The 20832-nt window shown below is 43.1% G+C and overlaps 1 protein-coding gene across 3 annotated transcripts in view; it reads right to left on the bottom strand.

Annotated features, from left to right (window-relative positions):
• shn (zinc finger protein schnurri) overlaps positions 1–20832 on the bottom strand; it is a 45147-nt gene that overhangs the window by 10104 nt on the left and 14211 nt on the right. For 2 of the 3 annotated variants that reach the window (XM_022797364.2, XM_022797363.2), the window contains exons 2-9: positions 11959–12673; positions 11062–11541; positions 10580–10950; positions 9108–9327; positions 8315–8857; positions 3553–3911; positions 2330–2598; positions 682–865 (exon numbers count right to left, since the gene is read on the bottom strand). In XM_022797364.2, the coding sequence (XP_022653099.1) occupies positions 682–865; positions 2330–2598; positions 3553–3911; positions 8315–8857; positions 9108–9327; positions 10580–10950; positions 11062–11541; positions 11959–12637 (3105 nt within the window). In that variant the 5' untranslated portion in view covers positions 12638–12673. Of the gene's footprint in view, positions 1–681; positions 866–2329; positions 2599–3552; positions 3912–8314; positions 8858–9107; positions 9328–10579; positions 10951–11061; positions 11542–11958; positions 12674–19672; positions 19780–20832 lie in introns of all 3 variants that reach the window. The other variant, XM_086984745.1, reaches the window with a different exon arrangement.

The raw sequence follows: 20832 nt of genomic DNA, 5'->3' as shown, positions 1-20832 counted from the left end.
AGAAGGTAAATAGAAAGATCTTGGTTTCCATATCCAGTTGTAAACATCTAACTAGCCAAGATGAGCTTAATAGAACGGCACTAACTGACAGATTATTTCAATATAAGATAGCATAACATGAACTTTTGCATGATGAAAAATAAAATATATCCAAGAACACTAGTAATAATTCCATTGATTACTTTACATATTGACGTAATGACAAGTTTTGCGAAAGCTTTTTAAATGTTGACTGACCCATTATCAATTGGCACGCAACTGTCTATTAGGGATTAATGTCGCCGTGATCCTTTGGCACGACTGTCTTTACTTCTAGTCGGACCAAAAAAATCAGTTACTTTAAAATCAATTGATAGGGTTAATTAATTATGCCGTAGACAGGCGACAGCTCTCCGCGCGTGGGCGCATGTCTAGTTATAATTCAATCATATTATATATGTTATATATATATATATATATATATATATATATATATATGATAATACAACAATGCACTCAGAAATCAAATAAAACCAAAGAGAAGCACCATTTTCAAATTACTCAAGTGGATGATAAGCACATGATCGCGGTAGTTTAATGCCCCAGAGGCTTACATATTTGAAAATTGTATGAATTACTGTAACGTTAATTTTCGCTGTTGGTGGAAATACGGCTCGTTAACTGGACTTTGAATAAACATACTTGTTTGGCGAGTTGGTCGTGGTCAATATGTGAATCATCGATGTGCGTGGGTACAGGTACGATTCCTAGTTCCACACACTTTTTCTGGTGCGCTTTGGACTTCATGTGCTTCGTTAGATTGCCCTTGGTCTTGAAGGCAAACTCGCAGTGAGCGCAGAAGTAAGGCCGAAGATCGGTGTGTGTCCTAGTGCCAGGATACAAAAATGACAGAAACAGGTCGGGATAATCAACTGTTTAACCCAGAAGACGTCATAGATGCGTTCGTGTTGTAGAACGGCTTCATATCAATTAATAACAACACACGTACACCTGGCTGATGTTCGTAGTAAAGTTAACAACAAAAATTTACAAGGGCACCATCCAGTTTGTAGTTGAATCACGTAATGGAACACATTGGTATTTTTTTTTTTTTTTTCACGATTTGTGATAGCATCCACATTATACGGGCAGACACGAACACGAATATAGCGGACACGTCATTACCGATAGGAGGGCCGACGTTTTAGACGCAATATGAATATGGTATCAATATCTGGGTTCTCAACGGAGGTTTCTCTTTGAAAAATAAATGAGAGTGGTGTTGTTTGCCAGGAAATGGTCACAGCAGAAAATATATACGTGGCATTATTTTCTGTTCTATCTTACGTGAGGGATGGCGCGCCAAAGCGAGTACACAAACAGATCTTTCGCTCAGTCAAAGGTTTGAGTTTAAAGTGATGCGATTTACTGAACTTAACTGATCTGCCTGAACGCGAATTTTAGTGTCAATTTCTGACTGTGTTAGAATTTTTCATTTAAGCTGCCTATATTCTAGATAGTGTTTTAATTCGAAATCTCTGTTCATTAGCCTGGTTCGGCAAGCGAATGGCTGAATCGGGCATCAATTCGATAACAACGCATCACGAAATGCTCAACAAGTTACAGAAGCTCCAAAACGAAAACGATGCTGAATCTGCATCGCGGGTTCTCGTCTTGTTTATGTCAACAACAGCTTGGAAAGGGACGATTAGTGGAAAGGGCACCAGCATAAGCTAAGCGCGGCATATACAGACAAGATCATATATCGAACAAAAGCTCACCACGGATCAAGTGGAATCAGATAAATGGTTTAAGAATTCTACATTCTTACAACGGTTATATAGCAAGGGGGGCCTCAATGTTTTGAAAGGTACAATATTCCAGAGGTTGTATTCTCTCTGCAGAACCGGGATAACTACCTTCTAGATCAGACACAATCTTAACTTCTGCAGCTAAATGTACCATCGAACTCTGTTGACCTTGCCGAGGCACGAAATCTATGCATAGATTGGTAGATCGTTTCAAACACCGATTGTTTTGCGTTTTTTTTTCAGGTGGTTCAATTATTATGGGGTATACACAAAAAATCCCCAGATAAGCGTCAGGGACGTCTATCTAGTGATTTTATTGATACGATGTTTTGAGTTCATCCTTCGATAGGCGACGTTTATTCAGTATTCTGAAGCTTTGATCTCACACCAGATCCTCAACAGATCAACCTACTGCCTATTTCAACTGAATATAAACGCCGCGAATGTCAGTACGTACATACATTCGCAAACGGAATATTCGTCGTTGAGAAGTAGATCATATGTGAAATGCACTTTCACGTATCTTTTTTGTTGCTTACCGTATGTGCTTCTTTAACATTGAGGGTTTCTTGCAGCGAATGCCGCACTCTTCGCAAACGTATTTTCCTCTACCGCGGCCTCTCACATACGTGTAGTCCTCATTCGATTTGTAGCCTCCTTCACAAATTTTGACCCGTTTTGGCCTGGCGTATTCGTGGGCCATCGATCGTGGCCACTCCTCGTCCTGGCTAATCTCCTCTACAGCTGACTCATCCGTGACTATTGACGAAGAATCTAGCTCTGATCCTGGCTCCGTAACTGTCGATTGCTAAATGTTGATTGATAATGCAGGCCAAATTTATTAAGATCATGACAATTTTATACATGTCTTCTGTTTGATTCTTTCACCAGTTAAAGCTAGAACGCAGCCCTGTTAAACCTATCCCCGTGGCTATGATTATAAACTTACTTCTAAATTTAACCCTATACATAGAAATAAGCGATGTCTAATGACCTTTTTAAGTTACTCACACATTACTACGCCTTATGTGTTACATGGCTGCTTTAATTATACAATTTTTAAAAAGCGAACGTGTTCATCAGTCAGGGTCATCATTCCTGGCGTCCATGTTTCATCTAATGACGCACGTATGGCAAACCTCTCCCCGTTCTACCCTACTATTTTTCAGTTTACTGTGCAATTAGTATACATTGCTGACTCCGGATAAACTTTTATGAACTCAGGATTTTCAAAAGGTTGTTTTTCAGCGTCATCAGTCTTCACCACTGAAAGCAGCTCGATGTGTACGTTATATATGATACGGTATATAATAATCTGTTTGTAGATCCGTCGTACCCCATTAACCTGTCTGACGTACCGTTATCCATTCGACCACGTGCCATTGTCGTGACGGCTATTACTATTACCAGCGGCACCATAATCATCACCCCGAAACAACAGCTAGTAACGCCCAGTAACTTGCTCGTCGCTTCTATAACTATTCAAGTTACTACTGAACTAGTCTAGAGTACACGGATGATGGCTAGCTGCTACTTGTTGTCACTGTGGCGGTAATGAATCAGAGCAGCCAACGAACTCGTCGAATGTGACGGTACGCGCTGCTGCTAGTAATGGCTATTGTCGCTGTCGTCCACTAGTGGTGATGCTGATGAAGAGAATGAAGGAGAACAACGTAGAGAACGAAGAAGAAAGGGGAGGCTGGGTTCTACGTGAGTCTTAACCGATGCTAGCGATGCAGATAAGGATGATATTTTGTTTTACCTTTCTTGAGGGCGGCAAGCTGTCGAAATCGTCCTTGATCGAGGAGTAGTCCGAGGTGATGGAGTGCTTCTTGGTCGCCATTTTGGCGAGCCAGTACGACGAGTGCGTCATGTGCAGTGGCGCCGTGCTGGCCATGCCAGCGCTGGAGCGTTGACACGCTGCTGCAACTGCCTGGCAAGCGGCACTATCATTAGCATTGGTACTAGCAGCTTGTTGGTGCTGCTGCTGGAATAAGGAAGTGTGCATAAGGGGTGCATGCAATGCAGGTGCACGTGGGGCCAGCGTATAGATCGGCCGCAGTTGATCATGCCGCCACTGGCGGTGGTCCGTGCAGGCCAACAGTCCGATTGGTTCGACACCTGTAATTAATTACAATTGAAACCGATGCACCCATAAGCAACGAGAGTCGGAAGGCGTCATAGGGTGAATGAATCGTAAAAGTCCATAAAATATGGCTTTCCACATAGTTATATACTGACACTTATCAAGAGCGAGATGAACTTTAAATCGTATCCAATAACGTCAACTATTACGCGTTCGTTTCTTTCTGCTACTCTACGATACAGTGAATCCGTTTTGCGGTGCATCGATTGCCAGCAGCGTCCATTCACATTTTATAGGTAAAAACCTGTCTCATAATATTAATCGTCCACTGACGTCAGTAACATGCAAAATTAAATCAAAACAACAGCTATCTAAATGTATTCAACCAGACGGTCGTTCCCTTCCGCGTGCTTCTAGCGCACGTGCGCGTATACACACACATAAAAACGTTTGTTAGAATGATCCTGCATTTTGACGGTCATCTTAGCGATTCGTTATGATAAATAGTCTGTAGCGGCGACGGCGATTACGATGATCGTAAACGAGAAAACGTTTGGTTTGAATGACGTCAGAACGGTACACCACCATACCCGAATAGCGACGACGACGACGACATACGGTCTCTTTCTGTACGAGAAGCACCCCTAAGGCAATTGCATTAGCTGGCGTTGGCTGCTACGACTAAAAAATAACATCAAGTAGCCGTATCGCGTCGCTCGGTGCCGCCCAGGCGATGATGCTACTTTTTTCTTTCTTTTTTTGCATCTTTATCGTAAACACGTATATAAAATATGTACAAATCTTGTAGTGTACGACTTTTATAGAAGGAGTAAACGTCTAGCGCACGAGATTCGTTGATTTTGCATCATCAACTTTTTTACTTAAAGTAACAGTTGCGCACAAATGAAGGTGTATATCCGTAGAGTGAGATTTATTAGCGATTTTATGGGTATACTTTCACTGCAATGACCGATTTGGTACTACGAGCGAGTCGAGTGTGAAAATTCACTAGTTTGCTAGCGCGCGAGCAGTAACGAGGTCGACTATCAGACTCTGCGCCCGTCACATGCACGTGCAGACGATTACATGCTTCTTTACTTGCTTGTTTGTCTCTCTAGTCTTCTTATATTGTGCTAGATTGCTAGCGCTTAAGGCAACATAACGCCAATGGTGGCGCCTCCGTCTAGAAATTAGTTTGCTCACTTTGTTAGTCAAGTTACACCGCTGGCCACGGTGATGGGCTATTCTAACGCTTATTTACCTTTGATGCCCTACGTTGCTCTCTGTTGACTGGATTTGTTGATTTATTTTTGTGCGCGTGACGTCATAATCGCTTTCCCTCGATTTTTGGCCGTAACGCTCGGATTTTTTTCTACCTCCTTATTCTAGTGCACGTATAGTATACAGCTTTTCCTTTTAATTTGTTTTCGATAAATGCGTGTACATGTAGAGCTTGATGTGATTAGGCGTGGGGTCACTGATGGCATTTAGCTATCACAAGTTGGAAATCAAGTCTGAGGCGCGCCTTTTGCCGTTTACAATCAATAGCATTTGCACATCATATACCAACATCACTGTCGGCATCCGTCATCGTTTGTGGCTGTTATCGGACCGACCTCTCGGCGTCAGCGACGTTTTCGTTCACCGCATTTTTTGAAAGTGCGAAGTGAAAGCAGACATAATCCTGATCATCTATTTATCTATACCAGTGGAAACAAAGCCACAGATATACGCTGTATGAAGGGCGTGTCATCGTTGTCGTTGCGAAAAACAAACAGCACGACGACGACGACGACGACGGCGGCGGCGACGACGAAGAGCCGCTTAGCAAAGTGGTGCAACGCCGAAGGCAACCAGGGCTGGTGTTGACTCCAGCATTCACGGTCAAACGGACGGCGGGGAGGAGTGATTGGCTAGTCGGAAGAAGAACGAATGAACGCACGCGCACAATTGCTGGCGTTTGTACCCTTCCGATGATAGTGACGACGGGGGGCTGTTACAGTGCTGCTATAGCAGCTATTACGGCTGCTTCGGAAACTCTTTCGAGAATGTCTCTGAGAAAGCTAGACTGGCTGCCAGGATGAGACGACATTGTCGTTGGTTTAGGGCTCACAGTTTCCTGTTTCCTTCTTGAGGGCTTAAAGCCTAGCCACTTCCTCAGACAGTCAGTCAGTCAGTCAGTCAGTCAGTCAGTCAGTCAGTCAGTCAGCTAATTGACGACTGTTGCTTGATCATTCATTCGCTCTTCGGCTGATGCACCCCAACGTGCGATCATCTTGAGTACGATCCATGTAAAGTGTGTGCCCTGCTTTGTGTGTGTGTGTGTGTGTGTGTGAATATATACTGTTATACTGCTTCTTGTTTTTCACAGTCACCACCACGGCCATTCCTGTTGACCGTTTTTTATTATCGCTCTTTAATTTGTTTCGCTGCTGTTACTGTTGCTGTCGGCATCGGTCGACTAAGATTGAGATCAGCATCCGCAAGAAAAGAAAAAATAAGACAAGTCTTCCTTAGAAGGAGCGTCAGTTGACGTCACAAGATGCGGAGGGTTGCGTACGTTTTTGTACAATCGCTGCTGCAAATTCGCTAATTATAATCGCGTGATGATTTTTCTAGCCAGATGCACTTATTATTCTTGTATATTAAAGAAGTCAACAAAAAGGGAAAAGGTATGAACCTGTCGTTGCCATTACTCTTTGTTGCTGGCAACAACCATCAAGAAACGACAACAGATCTCTATAGGAATATACGATGCAAATCATACAGTGGACGTCACAGGAATTGGGAAAGCGGTCGGTAAGCCGTATTCTCGCGTGAAAAGAATTCACTAGAAAGGGAGATGCACAGTAATTATAATGATACAAATCGTTGTTATTATTATTGATAGTTAGTATATGAAGATATCTGTGCACGCGCGCCACATTTATGCGAATGATGACAAATAGTGCTCTAAGTATATACGTGAAGAGGCACTCGGCTTGAGCAGCTCCAAACGCACGTCATTGTATAAGACGTGGTGGTATTGAATGTATGTTTTATGAATGCATATAGACATATGTATATACATTGGCTTGTCAAGAGACCGTTTTTTAGTCGCGGGTCCTTTGCCCTAACTAATTTTTATATCTCTCGATTGACACTAAATTAACACGATTGCAGAAGAAACAGACGATACTCTAACGACGCAAGATCCAAACTGTTCGACGAATGCATCAAAATTAAATTCCGAAGCGATTAAGTTCCGTCTCAAAGATGTATGTGGCCTGGGATTGCCTCTTCTGTTCGATTTCCTCGATGATCCGTTGTACTCTACCTAGCTGATAATAGTAGAAAGGCTAATCAATCGCCTTGATAAGCGGCAGCAACTCGTCATGCACGATTCTTTTCGCCTGGCATCATCTAGTTTGACGTCGCTCTGGACTTCGTCACGAATTGTGAATCAGTAGTTTTTTAGTTACACATTACTGTTGTATGTGATCGACTCGTTATCAGCCGTCATCAATCCTCGTATAGCTTGATTTCATTGTGTCTCTGTAGAGTTCCGCAGATGGCAATACGATCGAGTAAATTGTTTTGCGTTCGCTCGTGTGCCAATAAAAACTGTCTGGTAGTAAGCGTTCAGTTCCTTGGCGAAGCCATGTCTACTTACGCATCGGCCTTATTCAGCCTTTACACCAACCTTCCTTGTAATTGGTCGAGCAGTACGAGGAGCATCATTCACATCGAAATTTCCATGACAAACGCATATTTTGATCCGTTTTCTCTCATTTTGACGTAAACGAGTCATTTCTTGGGGGCGTGGCCCAGCATATGTGCCTTCTTTGTAATGAAATTCTAGAATACAGTGAACGTTTTCAGAAATCTCTATAACTAATACTTAAACCTAAATCTAGACAAACCTGTTGAAGCCGTAGTGTTGTACTTTACACAGGCACATCCACTACGGCTAAATGTCAGCTTTTAAATCACACCAATGCCGAAACGATGCGACCCATATCGCCTGCGATTTCAAAGTCATCTAGCTAGAAAAACGGTCAATACTTTTCCGACAGTACAACGGATATGTTCGTCTCGTATGTCGTATGTCGTCTTCTTTCGTGTGGTCCCGTTTCATTGCCTACATCTTCGATGCATTTAGTAAGAAAGTAGCTCAACGAGCCTTCCCAATTGTTCGGGGCAAATGAGTTCGGAAGGCAGCTGCGATAGTTGTGTGTAATGGTGCTTTAATGCTGGAAAACATTGAGGTACGCAGCTTTTTTTTTCTAAGTGTATTAAACAGTGTATTATAAACCGATAGATAGATAAGTAATGCCGGGCAGTGAGTGACTACTACGTGTATTATCACGAGGTACGATATATGGGTCTAAGCTAATATGGATAGGCAAAGATAAAATATGATTAGTTATGAAAAGTTACCTTTTGTGTTCGTACCTACCTAATTTGAGCTCGTCCGTGAACGGACACATGACCCAATTGGAGTACATTGATAAGCGGGGATCCGTTTCCTGCAGCACAAACATAGGCTGAGGTCGGTAAATGCAGCAGTAAGTCGAGCGTGTGGACACCTTCAGGCCAAGGGTTGTGTAAGCATGACCATCGATGAACATCTGGCGGAACGCCTTTTGCGGTCTGGGTGTGTCCGGACTGATTAGGTTTGAGCCAATCAGGACGCTCGGCCGCGCGGGAAGCTCAAGACTCGTCGGACGTACAGGCTTAATTACAGCTGGTGCACACGAAAACGTGCATGGAGTAAACATCACCGACAGGTCTGAGCGGCGCGTCGTTGTAAACGTCGTGGTGACAATAGATCGGCTCACGGTGGGCGGCGTAGAGGTTAAAGTCGGGGATTCCTCTGATGCGGACGTGGCTGTTGCGCTTGTGGTTGTTATTGATGCTGTTGTTGGCAGCGTTGTAACCGAAACCAGGTCTGCTACTGGAGTGATGATCCTTGAGGACCCATCAGTTACTGCCGACGGCGCTGCCGAGCAAAACGAAAGAAGTAAGCACTAGACAGGCAACGACACTTGCATACTTGGTAATGACTCTTATCGAAACTCTAAGTACTAAAACGACGACTAATAATAGAGATATAAGTTGATGGCCTACCGTTATGGCAAAACGAGGGTTGCCTGTTACTTATGTGATTTGTGTGTACAGGTTTCGCAAGCTGCAACTGGAGAGAGCCTATAAACGTATCACATCGATTGCTCGACTGATAGATGGCTTACCGTTCCGCTTGGTGTCGCTAGTTTCGTGGGGTTCGGGACTAGCTGGAGTTGTAACGATAACAGGTACTGAGAATTGGGTTGAGCTCTGTGACGACCCTCCCACACTTGACGTTGATTTATCTAATAGCGGGAACGCAGCGGCTGGATCCGTCGAGTGTATATACGCAGGTTCTGAGAACTTGCGCTTTTTCAATGGTGTAACGTCCGACCTCTTAATCACCTGCCCAGTGATTAAGGTTATTAAGTTACTACTACGCAATATAATAATAAATCACTACATTGTACGCCGACCATTCTCAAGTTCAACCATATGCTGAAGCGATTACGAGACTGAGAATAAAAAAATATTACTGAGCTATGCGTATAGCAGAACCTGAAATCGATTTGATTGATTATAATCTATATTTGATAAAGTGCAATGCTTTTTGCGTGTAAGACATGCACTACAAACACTACTTTAAGTAACCTTTGCAGAGTCTTATCTAGCTATTTGTTATAAAATTAAAACCTAATCCTTATGCGTACATTTATACTAGAATAACAAAAGCTCTATTTTATTGAATCTTTCCTACCTAATCGGCTTGTCTTTTAGATTTGTTTTTATACCCGATGGAATTGTAGTAAATGATTGTTATCCGAGTCCCTTTTGATAAAAATAAGTCATGGAAGAGGTTGCATGCTTTCCTAGAAAACATCGCCAAGTACTAATTTGTGCTCTATCCTCAGTCATGTTAGGTTCCGCAGCTGTCGTAGTTCTTTGAGCTCCCTAAAAATGTCATAAACGAGACTGGCATAATATTGTTTTACTCGCAATTGTTTGTCTTGGCCTGACAAACTTGTTTGGATTCTCTGTCGCATTGTCTAGTTCGACATTACGGAAATCAACTACCCTAAGGAGACTTAACATCGCAACTATACGAGTCGAAGGTCCTCAGGTCAGCCGGTGCTTTGTGCACAGCCGTATATAGCGAATACCATGTTAATGTTGTTCAAATGTCCATATATCTTAACTATGCTCTTAAAGACGCGCTGAATTCGAATTGGGACAAGCGAAACCTGCGGATAATATCTAGCGTCCGATTTATTTGCATCTAGTAATATTTGAGACTTGTTTTTCAAAGCAATTAGTTCAGTGGTTTCATAAGTAAAAATAGATAATTACGCCTTACACACAGTTTACTCCCATAGGATGTGGGTTATTTACTAATAAAGACACTTGAATTCCTAATGAACACCAGTGAAAGAGATCCAATTGTATATCGGTGGACGCAGAACAAACTCCCTCAACATCTGAGTGTGCAATTGACAAAGGTTGGTGGTTCTGCATTGTGAATTTGTGGGGCATTCGAATTTATATCAAAAAGTCATTACGCATCCGAGAACTTATGTAAGAAGTCTAATAAAAATGCACATTTCAGTTCTGATAAATGGAGAAATTCGCTGAAAATGAACACAAATATGCATGAACGTACCGAAACGTGACGCTCTTCTATATGGTCTTCGGGCCATTCACTAACAGCCGATGCCGTCGAGGTGGTGTTGGTGGGGCATGCCTGAGAAGGCGCTGCACTCGCTGCAATGCCACCTGAGCAATTCGGATAAAGGTGTAGTAGTTCCTGAGTAGTGAAACTGGCACGACACGTCGGACACGGGAAGCTCTCAGACGTATCGGCTGTCGCCGGCGGCGGAAAGGGAACCCTAGACTTGAGTAGGAGATCTTTGATGATACTTCCGCTACTGCTGCCGTCGGGGTTCGATTCTCGCCATTCGCGCGGTTCTCGATGCTCTCGTGGCCACATGGGCACTTCGACGCTAGATATACGTCGTGGATTAGAGCTGCCACCTTTTGAGTAAGGAGTTCCGTATAGATAAAGTTAAAGAACAAAATATAATTTTATTTTCTTAGAACCTGTATCAAAAACAAAAATAAAATACACTCTACGCCCATTCTTACCTGCAAGAAGTGCCGTTTGGAATTTAGATCGACCCAAATCGAAGGAACTGAATCTTCGTGTAGAAGCTTTAGAATCCCTCGAGATCTTTCTGTAGAGTGGATCGGTCTCCACAATTGCAGCGTTCTGCGAGATAATCTTCGTGATGTGCTCCTCCAGGTCTTTGAGGCTGAGCTGCAAGCTTTTCCTGGGCGACATTCTTCTCGGTGACTCTCTTTCCTTGTCCTTCTCCTTCTGGCGTTCAATCAGTCCGTGGATTTCTGTGGCGATGGTGCCGTAGATTGTCGACGGCTTCGAGACATCTATTTCACTCAGATCCTCTCTTCTTTCACGAACGTCGCCTGGATCATATGGAGTTGAGGAAGAACTGACGACGGAGCATATAACGCTCCCGTCATTAGAGATCACTTTATTGTATTGTGAAAGGTCAATCGTTACCGAGAAGGTCGTCGCTGCTTCTGCGTTGCGTCCGTCCTGGGACCCTATAATGATTTATCCAATCGTATGTTTATCCATCCGTTTTTGTACTGCGTTCGCTTCAGTCGAATACGATGGTTTCAACATGAACATAGAATTCAAACTCTCCGTGACACCTACCTGATATAAACATTTTTCGCAATTTGATCGATACTTTAATCTAAGGTACTGAACGTGCTGCACCCTTTGGAAAACTACCACTATTATTATGGTCAGAGAAACTTGTTTCGGTCCTTTTCTAACGGCGTAAACATTCACAGTAGTCATTTTATTAACTGAGCTGAAAGCTGTATGTATAGCTTTTCAGGATATTCTCAGTTCATAGGGAAAATGTATATATGCAAAATCTATTTTGAATACAAATCATGCTAGATTATCTATGTATATAATTCAATATGGGCCAGATGCCTGAAGATACCGACCTACACTTAACCGGCGTTGATTGGGGTTTATGTTAAGGTGGTTGGTGTATCCGTTGTAATTGGCGAGGTTATTCTCTTGTATCACGAGTAGTGGATCGGTGTGCATCACGGACATCTTTCTGCGTCCCGCCGCCGCCGCCGTCGTCGAAAGTCCTTGACGTGACGATATACCCATGAGGGAGGCGGATGGCGAAAAGCCGTCTGTGGTGCCACCGTTCATAAAAAGCTGGGCACCTGCCTCTTGAAGGTCCGGCGAACCCAGTCGAGTCTGGGGTTGTAGATTAAATGTGACATGGTGTGTCGGAGCCATTGCTAACGCTGTGGTTAATTGTGGTGATTGATGTTGGTCTTGTTGTTGCTGTAATGTCGGAGGTGATGATTCGGCCTGTTGAACTTGTTGCGGCTGCTGAAGCGAGGTGGACATTCCCGTAGGAGGATCATTCTGATGTTGCAACCTTGTAAGGCCCTGACCCTGCTGTTCTTGCAGCTGCTGCTGCTGTTGATGTGCGTTGAGCTGAATCAATGGCTTGTAGTAACCGTTACTCGATCTATTGCTTTTAGTATTAATAGTGCAGTTGCTGTTGTTATTGTTGTTGTTGAAGGTGTTATTTAGGGGATGTACGTGCATCGAAAGGTCTGTGCCAGCGACCGTCACGAGCTTCAAGGGAGAGGCAGCCATTGCGCTCTAGCCGTCAATTGTGATTACATTGTCGCGCTGGAATAATACAAGTGACAGCCACTATAGAAAAACTACCGAGACAAGGTTGTAAATAGAATCAATCAGCTGTTCATTTGTGTGTGATATATTCAATGGCTCACTGTGTGTGCGATTCCTAAACACTCGATATCTTATATAGACTCTTCGCTAAATACACGCAGCACGTCGGTGATACGTGCGAATGATTCGTTATGAAGCAATATTTACAGTTTAGGTAAAAAAAGACAGAGCAATTTTACAGAGCCTGCACCGCGCTATGGCAAAAGCGAACCTCGTCGTCGACCTTAACAGATCAATGGATCGTCTAAATTATCAGTCGCAATATAAAGATTTATCATTAGAAAAGTATCCTACATGGATATATCCATTGTCAGTAGCTTCATTTTTATGCATCGGACTCGCATATTGAATATAATATTTTAACGCATATCTATTTTCGGCTACCCTGCAAGCACTACATCGCTAGACTACTTCACTTAGTCTGAGAAATCCATAGAGTTAAGCAGCAGGTGGTCGTCTCAAACACGAGTTTCTCAACAGTAAAGCTGAAGCATGAGACGCGTGCAAAGGTTGTTGTGCGAGTGGCCTGTCAAGTCTGCCAGCTCAGTGCACCGCTCGACCGTGTACAATACCGCATAGCTTGTCGGCGTCAGCTTCTTTTACATTTTAGTAGCTGGTTTCGTGCTCGCCAGCAACGAGTTATGGGGCGCCTTACATCCAAATATTCATGCCTTACTTCGACTCCATGGCTTTCCTGTCTCCCCATTTCCCGCCTCCCATTTTTAAGTTTGTTCACGCTCTTTCCATCTCTTACCCCAAGTTCTCTCTCTTCATCTTTCTCTCAGGGTTCCAGTTCAGCACGGATTTGATCTTCGGCTTTCTCCTCATCTGCCTTGCCCCATAATGCCTTAAATTTTCCCAGTTCCTATTCCGATTTCCATCATCCTTTGAGTTCCCTCATTTTGCTTCCGAATATACACCCCCATAGTCCTTGCCTCTCGTTCGCCGGATCCCTGAATCGTTCCTTCTCTTCCCTTTCGCTTTCTCCGTCCCGGTCCCACTTCCTTCGTCTAACGCCAGCGGCCTGTCGTCACCGCCGTTCGGCACTCTTAGTCTCTGCCGGTATACGCTGTGCAGCACCGGCTACAGTCGGGCGCACGCAACGAGCAGTTAGCGCGGCAGTGCGGTGGAAGTGGAAGTGGAGGCAGGATCAGTCTGCAGCGCGTGGCAGGGCACCGTCTTGCTTCGGATCTCATCGGTTGTGGCCAGTACCAACGATATGGGTATTACTGCTCACATCCGCTTACGGTTAGTCCCTTTTCCTGATAGTCTCAGCATAGCTCTTTTTCAATGTCGTTTGCGGTGTGCTCTGCCCCCAACTAGTCGTAGCTCCCTCAAGCACTACAGTCCGAGAGTTTCAGTAATATTGAGAAATGGTAGAAACGTAGGGAAGGCACGATGGAGACGAGAAACGGTGATCTCACTTTCCCGGGATTCGATGGAAAAACTAGTGCTCTACGGCGGCATGGAAGCGACTGTATCCCCAACTTTGTATCGTTCCCTCATTCATTTCCCTCGGATTTTTCCCTTTCCCGCTTCAGCTAAACTAAAAATATCCTTCGGCCCGGCGATATTCCCCTCCCAGCAACACTACAAGCTCGCCAATGCCTTCCTAGCCAGGGATTCGAAGAGCTGAGTGCCAAGAGCAATGTAAGCTCCCACCCGTCCCGTCGTTCCTCAGCCCTGACATCTCCTTGCCTGGTATGGCTGCCGCCCTCCACTCGTGTGCTTTCGTGCCTGTTCGGTTTACCCACTCTGCCGTTGTCTGCCTAGGTACCCAGCAAGGGCCTCCACTGCTCTGTATTGGCTGGTCCAAAAGCTGACTCTGAGTGGGCTTTCCACAAGCGGGCGTCTCCCGGCATAACCTTCTATAGTGAGCTCGACCCCTTCATCCGCTATCTATATCCCGTTCCTACGCCATCCACAGTCAGGACCTGACTTCAGCGTGTGCCTGCCGCAGAAGGTTGTGTTCCCGTCTTTCAGCGCTGCTTCCCAGCGTCTCCCTCGCGCTCGCCAAACGTTCGGCGCTATTGCCGCAAATGGGTCTTAGCTTATGTGTTCCAATTGAAGAAATCGTATTGTATGGATAACTACGGCATTGAGTCGTAAATATGGTATAACCTGATTCTGTTCATTACAATTTGTATAGTTCACGCCGTCTGAGAGTGTTCTTTAATAGATATCGAGTTGTTGTGAGATTCTAGGGGATCTCAGCGCCGAACGCCAACAATGTAAGCCCTTAGGGGAGAGTAAACAAGAAAGGGGACATGGAGATACAAGGGACAACTAAGGAGCGTCCCTGCAGGATAGTTCGCAAGAGCAGACCGCACAAGGACCAGGATTCGAAAAGAAACAGATCCCTCTGTGATACCCAGGCGGTCCTCCATGAATTTCTTCTCAGCCAAGAGGCTCCTGGTACTTTAGAAAGCCTGATTGTGTGATTGAGCATAGTCCCGTGAAACAACCTGCCCATACACAGTGAGACTGTATAACCACAAGACCACTTATAGCGATTTGTCGTGTTCTTTTTGCACTAACAACACAGTATTTGACAAACGTGGGGCTAACAATCCGATGTAAATATACGCTCTTAAAATACAACCAAATTATACAATAACAGACGAATGTCGAAGCTAGTAAAAAGTGCCTCTAAATCACACGTATGCGTACGTTAGGGTAAAGACTTGCATTTGAAAGTAAGTTTTTCAAAGAAAGATAAAGAAAAGTCTACAATAAATAGCGATAATAAATCCGAAGGTAAATTGAGGCATTCGTCTAAGATTTTTCCCTTATGATTCAAGGCATACACTAGAAAAATGATTTCTCAATTATTATCGATCTGATTATCATTGTTGGACACATAACGATGTCATTATTGGCTGAAGAGTATCAAAAGAACAGATTATCTAAAAAAATTGTACGGGCAGTTAGTAGAACCACTACTAATCAGCTATAATTAATACGCTAGAGTGCATTTTTGATACAACATTTACTGGATTATAGCGCTCTGCTGCCATATGACACAAAATATTGCATCATGCGCGCCTGAATCAGCAAATATCTACTAATAGAGGACCGCGATTGTCTACATAGCACAAAACACGACGATTAGGCCCTATCGTGTTGTTCCTATATTCCCATCAAACGAATCTATTCATTGTCTATTCTTGCAAAAGGGTCACATACGCCGTAACCGGTGTTTTGTTTAGCTTAACAGGCGCTTTTTCAATAAAAATTAGCGAGTATTTCACAGTACATTTATAGAGACATTAAAGATTCTCGCTTTAATGAACCTTCGTAAATTTTAAACCGAAGGTGAGGGTTCGACCTCATTGTGTCTATACTGGATAACATGGCTAGGATGATAAAAGCTTCTGTGACTATGAGCGTGTCCTATCTCCTTTTCCATATGAGTTGTTAAGAAACAAAAACATCACACAAAGAAAAGGTCGATCGTTGTATGAATCGGATCGAGTTCTCCATTCAGCCTTTTCTGTTAAACCGATACGTATGTGTATGTATTAATAACTCTGATGATAGCTATAAGCTAATATTATTAAGATCCACTATAAAAGTTGAGACGCACTAAACGCAGAGGACAATATCCTATACAAAATATAATCCTATATAAAAAAAAGTGAAAGAAATGATTTGTGTTGGTACATTCGTATTTTTAATTTTGACTCGTAACTCGGTGTTTACTACTGTGGCATATTGAGCTATATTTAAAAGCTCAGAAAAAGACTGAGTAAATTGTGATCTGATTAAATCTCAATTAATCAAAAATTTCATTTGATGAAAAAAAATAAAGCTTTTAACTGGTATATGGTGTAGTGATCTGAAAACCATCAAAGGCCAAACCAAATAATAATATTCTGTAATGACATGATGATTTTTCTTGTGATGTTAACCATCCATAAGCCGATTGCGACACATGCCTTCTCAGTAACTTTGACTGATGGGAACCTTATTCCATGTACAACCTTGACCAATTTTTGATACTTCGACCTACTCTGCGGCTTTATAAAGAGCCTCGATTGCGAGAAGTTCTTCTCCCAAAAAAATCTGCTTGCGGTTGAGCGTGCCCTTTCAGTTCTCTCTGAACTAAGAGGACACGAACGTTAAGACCAGCGTCTTAGCGTCCTGTGTTCATTTAAATTCGCCCCTTCTCTCAGCCAAGTTGCAGTTGATTGACCGGTGATCTGTACAGTTCCAAAAGTGCCGCTACAAGCCAAGCTGATTCCATGATAGTCAATCCAGTTCAAGCTATCAATCAGTGAATCGACGGAGGGTCGGCCACACCGACAGCGCCAAACAATGCCAGAGGTCTATCTCTTTGCAACAACACTCGAATAGCGACACAACCAGTACTAGCCGGAACCGCTGTTAAAATGAGCCACTTTACCGAAAAATGGCAATCACGAATCGCATAGTTGATGCTCCTCGTAGGTGCTACTGTTATAAGGCCACGGTCACCTCCATCTCTACGAAAGTGTGCCTGTAAGCCTACAATACGTTGGCAATCGGCGCAGCTTCCACCTACCGTCGTAACGGATCAAACACAGCTTTGATTGAGGGTGAGCCGAGCTAAAACTGCCGCGGCACTTGTTCGTTGTTGTTTTAGCAGCGTCAGTGGTATCGCTGTGACGCACTCACTAGCCGGCAAGATAATGCGTCCAGCCGCTAGCGAAATTGTCGTTAGGCGGACGACAGGCGCACAGGTAGATAAGCGGGCAGGCGAACAGCCGGTCACCGATGGTAAGGACAGCAAAACGGCCAATAGTGGCGAGGTTAAACATGAGCTAGGCCATGTGTATCATGGAAACAGCCGGACCACAAAACGTGATTTTTATTTGCATAGAACTAATCAACAATATGTAGAGATCAGCACAACATGTGTGCCTTAAACGAGTCACCCGGCAACGTAACCTAGCTACAAATAATATTATATTTGCCTATACGAAAAGACAACAGAAATGGTAGTCCATACGGATCTAATACACGGCATAATTATAGGTATTTTGATGCGTTCCAATCCATGCGCATACCGGCTAAATAATTAAAGCTATAATGTTTTTACATGGTGCGATAGTTCACCATGGTGGAAGCCATGGAAACGGATAGGTATTCGCAGAATTTAACGCCCCACGCATCGTTCTACCGTAATCAATTCATGAAATAATAATGAATGAGTACACCAAACAAGCTACGAATAGTAAACAACAAGTCAAGCGGACTAGTAGTCTGCTTTAAATCAAGAACCTATTAATTTTCTAACAACGATTGATTATTTCGTCTTATGCCGATCAATAAAAACAGTACAAAAAAAACATGCATTAATCAATAAAGATCTACTCATATCTGTGCTATGGAATTATTTCATTTGTTATTGAGAAGAATGAATGGTTGTGTCGTGAGCGTATCATCACAAGCGTTTACCAAACGAGATCTTCGTGTAATATTTTTATTATTGATACTTATCGAATACATCAACAGCTACTGCGGTTTCTTGGGCAGTTCTTCGTGCTACTGCAGCTTTGTCATAAAGGTCGCGCATAAACCTGTCGGCGAACGTGGCCCTTCACTTTGCCTGGTGGCCTTTGCTAATAGAGCTAGGGTTGCGCCTTTTCTGTCCAGAGTCACAGAATTATTTTCAAGTAGCCCAGCATGGCCTGGCACTACAATGATGTTAATGGTTTAATTTTGCTTTTTTTTTTGGCAAACCGTGTGTTCTAAATGTCCTTTGATATCTGTGTGTGTCTGTACATGCCACAAACCGTTATCGCCAGCACAGCCATCACACCTTGCAGCTTTCGCACATTGTCCTTTTTACCTACCTTTGTATACGAATACACGAAAACGACCCATTCGCAATGAAATTGCATTGCAGGCAGATGGCCCCTTTGAAAGGTTCTTGGTAGGCAAGAAGTGCCTGTATTACCTATAATAGTTGTCATGCAAAACGTTTCTTTTCGAGATTTTTATAACAGCTTTTGAATTCTTGCTTCTCTCTCCGCCATTTTATCCTAAAGTCATTGCCATTCATTCTGGTGTTCACGGTCTGCCAGAAAGCAGAGCTGGCCCAATGGTTAGCGACAGAGTGGAGATTGTACAACCAAGCTTTATCCTAACTTTATCGAAAGGCCTACCAGCAGGATTCGACCGCCAACGAGACTAGTGGTAGTGCCCGGTGAGTAACACGGCGACCAAGTAAACAGAGCAAACGAACGAACAGCAGAAAAGCTGGCAGGCAGCGGCAATAGGCAAGAAAGCGTCATATGGGCCACTAGTGAGGGTCACAGAAACGGGATATCCCTGACGACGCCATCATTGCTAGTACCGTTGTGAAACACAGCTTTCGCAAGGATTACTATTTCATTAATAAATATCTCGGGAACAAATAATAACAATAATAAAATTATAATAACAAAAATTATAGAACGAAGGTGAACGCCATGAAGCTATTATAGGATATAAGGACATAAAAGTATGTCCTTTCGGGCTACAGCTTGTCGGACGAAGCTTAACCTATCCGTAGTCGGTGGTGGGGTGACCATATTGTAGAGCTCATGATGTATCATAGGACAAATCTTTACTTACATAACAGGTGGAAACTGTAATATTGGAAGCCTAAAATAATAAGGGTTTCTCAAACCAGCGGCTAGAACGACCGAACTATTCCCTTTCAAAATAAAGAGGACATCAACATTTAGGCGAATGTCGCGTTTTTCAACGATCTTGTGCCTGAATTCACTTCGATCGTAGTTCGTCTTCAACTAATATCACTTCGCTAATAAGTACTTCATCTTTATCCTTATTTGGTGTGATTTTGTTCACTAGTATATGCCACGGCTGTGCATAAGTGCTTATGTCGGCTTTTATCTGTAGCTGAGTAATAGATGAAATTTCGGCGCGAAAAATGTACGGCAAGGCTACCTAAATGGGAACCCGGATTTTTATGGGTTTCTTTAAGGAACCCATGAAAAGGCGGGTTTTTCTGAGCTCCACTGGCGCACAGACAAAGACCGGACCGAATTCTGCATCTGGAAACAGATTTGTTTTGACAGTTAAAAGCACTGATCTCAGCCAATTAGTGTTTTGTTTTAGATTGCTTTAAGAATTCCGATAACAAAATCTACTAAAAACAAACCACTAAGATTAGGGACAAATAATTTCGCTGTTAGTATTGATTCTGGGCTCAATATATTTGCTTGCGCTTATAAGAGGACGTTTGTCGTCGGGCTACCAAAGTTATCCACATAGGCTACTATTAAAAAAAACTTGTAATTTTGGCAATCACTGTGTTATTTGGAGAAGTTCTACATGATAGATTTTCGACTTTTCGACTTGGCTTGTCCTGAAATTTAATCTCAGCTCACCTGTAACTACGATTAAGAGAGTCAGTAGCTAAGTCTGCAACCGCTACGAAGGTCACTGAGGAGTACCCGCTAGGATTAGACGATAAGTCGTTGCCTTACAATTGTATGCACTGATTTTACGTAAATTTTTCAGTAAATGAAAGAATAGACGTCACCAAACAGAGCTGGCAATATGTTCACTTAGGTTAAATATCTCCATGTAGAATTAGTCATAATGCACTGGACCTGCGCAAAGCGAACGGGGAGAAATGATTCTATAAACGTTACCCAACTCAAGTCTTCTCGTAAATACCTCTAAGGAGATAGCGCCATTACACGGACATCTTTGAGTCTTACACTCACAGCATGCCTAAATGCTAGATCATAATACTAACAGGACTGGATATCTTTTGTTATCCTGCTATTGGCAAGATGCTTTTCCCTAGACGTAAATGAATTCTGCTCATGTATGCCGTTTGTTTTGATGAATGTTGCCAGTAGTTAGATTAGTAAATATACTGAGAAATGTGCTTGTTTTTTTTTGGCACTAAGATAAAATGTGCTGAACTTTCAGAAAAGCTTAGTAGAATCTCATACTTATGTTTGCCTAATTTTGAAGTATTTGCTAGCTACACGTAATTAAACGAGATGGTTCAAGCTTAAAACCAGGCAGGGCCAAACGCCATCTCGTGCTGAAAGCATCCGAAGCACGGCAAAAAGTTTCTTTTGAGCTGCTTA

This window comes from Varroa destructor, unplaced genomic scaffold, assembly GCF_002443255.2.
Source record: "Varroa destructor unplaced genomic scaffold, Vdes_3.0 BEIS01000003.1, whole genome shotgun sequence".
NCBI lineage: Eukaryota > Metazoa > Arthropoda > Arachnida > Mesostigmata > Varroidae > Varroa > Varroa destructor.
Note: the sequence above shows the minus strand (reverse complement) of the source record. Positions and strands in the feature narration are given on the sequence as shown.